Source organism: Rhinoraja longicauda, chromosome 43, assembly GCF_053455715.1.
Source record: "Rhinoraja longicauda isolate Sanriku21f chromosome 43, sRhiLon1.1, whole genome shotgun sequence".
Classification (NCBI taxonomy): Eukaryota; Metazoa; Chordata; class Chondrichthyes; order Rajiformes; family Arhynchobatidae; genus Rhinoraja; species Rhinoraja longicauda.
Genome location: NC_135995.1, coordinates 4942031 through 4947584, shown reverse-complemented (window position 1 = coordinate 4947584; position 5554 = coordinate 4942031). Strand labels below are relative to the sequence as shown.

General features: G+C 48.5%; 2 protein-coding genes across 2 annotated transcripts in view; both read left to right on the top strand.

Moving 5' to 3' along the window:
• The window catches only part of LOC144612189 (B-cell receptor CD22-like), a 25614-nt gene extending 25190 nt beyond the window's left edge, over positions 1 to 424 (top strand). Inside the window, exon 8 of the mRNA XM_078431746.1 lies at positions 234 to 424. Within this exon, the coding sequence (XP_078287872.1) occupies positions 234 to 424 (191 nt within the window). The remainder of the gene's footprint in view (positions 1 to 233) is intronic.
• LOC144612162 (sialic acid-binding Ig-like lectin 12) lies at positions 413 to 4668 on the top strand. Its single transcript, XM_078431722.1, has 3 exons — positions 413 to 576; positions 1753 to 2042; positions 4396 to 4668. Exons 1-2 carry the CDS (start codon positions 450 to 452, stop codon positions 2031 to 2033), a joined length of 408 nt encoding a protein of 135 aa, XP_078287848.1. The 5' UTR covers positions 413 to 449; the 3' UTR covers positions 2034 to 2042; positions 4396 to 4668.
• The last annotated feature ends 886 nt before the right edge of the window (positions 4669 to 5554 follow it).

Genomic DNA, 5554 nt, shown 5'->3' with positions numbered 1-5554 from the left:
GTGGGAATCAAGGGATATGGGGAGAAGGCAGGCACGAGTTACTGATTGTGGACGATCAGCCGTGATCACAATGAATGGCGGTGCGTACAGGCTCGAAGGGCCGAGTGGCCTCCTCCTGCACCTATTGTCTATTGTCTGTTGTTGATTGTTTAGTGCGCTGTGAGGCAGCAACTCTACCTGTGGCTCCGAGCTCTTGTCTGCATTTCTCTCACGCCGTCTCTGGTTTCTTCCAGGGGCCGCCGGCTGGGCGGTGTGGGACCCGGTCTCTGTCCGCTCCCGTGATGGGGGTTGCGTGACCATCCCGTGTCGTTTCCGTGTGTCCCAGGACACGTATGTTCCCTGGACCGGGATGTGGCTGAAAGACGACAACTTCCACGGGACACGCGTTGTACACCACCTCAGGCGGGAGTGGGGACGATTATAAACAACGTGTGCACTTTGAGGGTAGCATGGAGGATCAGAACTGTTCCTTGACGCTCAAGGACCTAAGATCGGCGGACAGTGGCAAATACTTTTTCCGCCTTGAAGGCTCTGATAAATGGTCGGATCCCATCGGCGTGAATCTTCTGGTGTCAGGTGAGATAACACAGAAACATAGAAACACTGAAAATAGGTGCAGGAGGAGGCCATTCGGCCCTTCGAGCCAGCACCGCCATTCATTATGATTATGATTATGATTATGATTATGATTATGATTATGATATGATTATGATTATGATTATGATTATGATTATGATTATGACACTGATTCTGATTCTGATTCTGATTCTGATTCCAATTATGAATATGATTATGATTATGATTATGATACTGATACTGATACTGATTCTGATTCCAATTATGATTATGATTATGATTCCGATCATGATCATCATTATGATTATGATCATGATCATTAGTATGATTATTATGATTATGATTATGATTATGATTATGATTATGATTATGATTATGATTATGATTATGATGATGACTACGATTTTGATTGTGATTCTGATTCTGATTCCGATATTGATTATGATTATGATTATGATTATGATTATGATTATGATTATGATCATGATTATGATTATGATTATGATTATGATTATGATTATGATTTATGATTATGATTTATGATTTATGATTTATGATTTATGATTTATGATTAATGATTTATGATTTATGATTTATGATATATGATTTATGATTTATGATTTATGATTTATGATTTATGATTTATGATTTATGATTTATGATTTATGATTTCCGATTTCCGATTTCTGGATTCTGAATTATGATTATGATTATGATTATGATTATGATTATGATTATGATTATGATTATGATTATGATTGATTATGATTATGATTCCGATCCTGATTATGATTATGATTCCGATCATGATTATGATTATGATTCCGATCATGATTATGATTATGATTCCGATCATGATCATTAGTATGATTATTATGATTACGATTATGATTATGATGATGACTACGATTTTGATTGTGATTCTGATTCTGATTCCGATTCCGATTCCAATTATGATTCCAATTCTGATTCCGATTCCGATTCCGATTCCGATTTCTGATACTGATTACGATTACGATTATGATTATGATTATGATTATGATTATGATTATGATTATGATTATGATTATGATTATGATTATGATTATGATCATGATCATGATTCCAATTCCTATTCCGATTCTGATTCCGATTCCGATTCTGTTTCCGATTCTGATTCTGATTCCGATCCATCAGGAGAGCCGGAGATGCCGGAGATTGGTGACCCGGGACGGGTCGTGGAGGGGAGGGCGGTGTCTCTGACATGCTCCCTGCACAGTTACTGCCCCGACGACGCTCCTCAATTCCTCTGGCACCCCGCTCCCCTCCGCCTGCCGAGACCCTCGTGGTTTACCAGGATCAGCACTGGGTCCACTCCAGCACGGTGGAACATTTGCCCACGTACGAAGAAAGAGAGGTTTTTTGCGACGCCAGGTTTGGAAACGGGACATCATTCGTCCGAACAGCGAGAACACTGAAGGTCATGTGTAGGTCGCTCAAAACATAGCCCCCTTCTGAATGTGTCTGTATGTGTCTGGCCTCTCACCTCCCTCTCCCTCTCCCTCTAACCCCCTCCCCTCCACTCCCTACACCCCCTCTCCCCGCCTCTGTAACCCCCTCCCCTCCACTCTCCTCCCCTCTCCCCATCTCTGTAACCCCCTCCCCTCCCGCCCCTACACCCCCTATCCCCATCTCCTTAACCCCCTCCCCTCTCCTCCCCTCTCCTCCCCTCTCCTCTGCACCCCATTTCCCCATCTCTGTAACCCCCTCACCTCTCCTCCCCTCACCCCGTCTCTGTAATCCCCTCCCCTCTCCTACACCACCTCTCCCCATTTCTGTAACCCCCTCCCCTCCCTTCCCCCCCTCCTCCCCTCACCCCGTCTCAGTAATCCCCCCCCTCTCCTACACCACCTCTCCCCATTTCTGTAACCCCCTCCCCTCCCTTTCCCCCCCCCTCCTCCCCTCTCCCCTTCTCTGTGACCCCCTTCCCCCCTCTCTCCGGCACCTACACCCCTATCACGAGGATGTTGCCAGGACTCGAGGGGCCTGAGCTCCAGGGAGAGGTTGGGGCCAGGCTGGGACTCTGTTCCTTGGAGCGCAGGAGGATGAGGGGCGATCTTATAGAGGTGTACAAAATCACGAGGGGAATAGATCGGGTAGACGCACAGAGTCTCTTGCCCAGAGTAGGGGAATCGAGGACCAGAGGACACGGGTTCAAGATGAGAGGGGGAAAGATTTAATAGGAATTTGAGGGGCAACCTTTCCACACAGAGGGTGGTGGGTGTATGGAACGAGCTGCCGGAGGAGGTAGTTGAGGCTGCGACTATCCCAACGTTTAAGAAACAGTTGGACAGATACATGGATAGGACGGGATTGGAAGGATATGGGCCAAACGCGGGCAGGTGGGACTAGTGTAGATGGGGCATGTTGGCCGGTGTGGGCAGGTGGGACTAGTGTAGATGGGGCATGTTGGCCGGTGTGGGCAGGTGGGACTAGTGTAGATGGGGCATGTTGGCCGATGTGGGCAGGTGGAACTAGTGTAGATTGGGCATGTTGGCCGGTGTGGGCAGGTGGGACTAGTGTAGATGGGGCATGTTGGCTGGTGTGGGCAGGTGGGACTAGTGTAGCTGGGGCATGTTGGCCGGTGTGGGCAAGGTGGGACTACTGTAGATGGGGCATGTTGGCCGGTATGGGCAGGTGGGACTAGTGTAGATGGGGCATGTTGGCCGGTGTGGGCAGGTGGGACTACTGTAGATGGGGCATGTTGGCCGGTATGGGCAGGTGGGACTAGTGTAGATGGGGCATGTTGGCCGGTGTGGGCAGGTGGGACTAGTGTAGATGGGGCATGTTGGCTGGTGTGGGCAGGTGGGACTAGTGTAGCTGGGGCATGTTGGTCAGTGTGGGCAAGGTGGGACTACTGTAGATGGGGCATGTTGGCCGGTATGGGCAGGTGGGACTAGTGTAGATGGGGCATGTTGGCCGGTGTGGGCAGGAGATCTGGATGTCCTAGTGCATCAGTCACTGAAAGGAAGCATGCAGGTACAGCAGGCAGTGAAGAAAGCCAATGGAATGTTGGCCTTCATAACAAGGGGAGTTGAGTACAGGAGCAAAGAGGTCCTTCTGCAGTTGTACAGGGCCCTAGTGAGACCACACCTGGAGTACTGTGTGCAGTTTTGGTCTACTAATTTGAGGAAGGACGTCCTTGCTATTGAGGCAGTGCAGCGTAGGTTCACCACGTTAATCCCTGGGATGGCGGGACTGTCGTATGTTGAAAGACCGGTAGCGACTGGGCTTGTTTTCACTGGAATTTAGAAGGATGAGAGGGGATCTTATAGAAATTTATAAGATTATTAAGAGATTGGACAAGCTAGAGGCAGGAAACATGTTCCCAATGTCGAGGGAGTCCAGAACCAGGGGCCACACACACAGTCTAAGTATAAAGGGGAGGCCGTTTAGAACAGAGTTGAGGAGAAACTTTTCCACCCAGAGAGTTGTGAATGTGTGGGATTCTCTGCCACAGAGGGCAGTGGAGGCCGATTCACTGGAAGGATTTAAGAGAGAGTTAGATAGAGCTGTAGGGGCTATGTTTCTGTGTTTCTGCCTGACCCGCTGAGTTGCTCCAGCTGTTGTGATACCTAGCCAATAAACTTATTTGGTCATTCGTTCATTCTTCTGTGTGTGTGTGTGTGGGGTGTGTGTGTGTGTGTGTGTGTGTGTGTGTGTGTGTGTGTGTGTGTGTGTGTGTGTGTGGGGTGTGTGTGTGTGTGTGTGTGTGTGTGTGTGTGTGTGTGTGTGTGTGTGTGTGTGTGTGTGTGTGTCTCTCTCTCTCTCTGTTCTCAGTCCAACCCCGTAACGTCACCGCCTCGCTGAGTGTGAACGGGATGAGAGGCAGCACTTTGAGCGAAGGGGACAGAGTCCGTCTCAGCTGCAGTTCCGTTGCGGCGTATCCACCAGTCCAGGGCTACACCTGGTACAGAAACGGAACTGAAATCCAAAGGAGAACGAGTCCCGACCTGGAATATTCGTCCATATCCTACCCGGACTTCGGGAAGTACGTGTGCGAAGCCACCAACGAAGTGGGAAGCAGCCGATCGGATGAACTCACACTTAGGGGCAAGTGTGAGTATCCCCGCAGAGCACGTCATCCCGAGATAAAGTCCCACCCCATATGGATAAGTGTGAGGTTGTCCACTTTGGTGGCAAGAACAGGAAGGCAGATTATTATCTGAATGGTGTCAAGTTAGGAAAAGGGGACGTACAACGAGATCTGGGTGTCCTTGTTCATCAGTCACCGAAAGTCAGCGTGCAGGTACAGCAGGCAGTGAAGAAAGCCAATGGCATGTTGGCCTTCATGACAAGTGGAGTTGAGCATAGAAGCAAAGAGGTCCTTCTGCAGTTGTACAGGGCCCTAGTGAGACCGCACCTGGAGTATTGCCTGCAGTGTGCCTGGACTTTCAGAAAGCCTTTGATAAGGTCCCACATAGGAGATTAGTGGGCAAGATTAGAGCACATGGTATTGGAGGTAGGGTACTGACATGGATAGAAAATTGGTTGGCAGACAGGAAACAAAGAGTGGGGATAAATGGGTCCCTTACAGAATGGCAGGCAGTAACTAGTGGGGTACCGCAAGGCTCGGTGCTGGGACCGCAGCTATTTACAATATATATTAATGACTTGGATGAAGGGATTAAAAGTAACATTAGCAAATTTGCAGATGATACAAAGCTGGGTGGTAGTGTGAACTGTGAGGAAGATGCTATGAGGTTGCAGGGTGACTTGGACAGGTTGTGTGAGTGGGCGGATGCATGGCAAATGCAGTTTAATGTGGATAAGTGTGAGGTTATCCACTTTGATAGTAAGAATAGGAAGGCGGATTATTATCTGAATGGTGTCAAGTTAGGAAAAGGGGAAGTACAAAGAGATCTGTGTGTCCTAGTGCATCAGTCACTGAAAGGAAGCATGCAGGTACAGCAGGCAGTGAAGAAAGCCAATGGCATGT

What these genes read in the sequence shown, in the direction of transcription:
- LOC144612162 (XM_078431722.1), top strand. Translation starts at nt 450, where the DNA reads ATGGAGGATCAGAACTGTTCCTTGACGCTCAAGGACCTAAGATCGGCG. An exon ending in CGTGAATCTTCTGGTGTCAG is followed by an intron (nt 577 to 1,752) that starts GTGAGATAACAC and finishes CCGATCCATCAG; the next exon opens with GAGAGCCGGAGATGCCGGAG.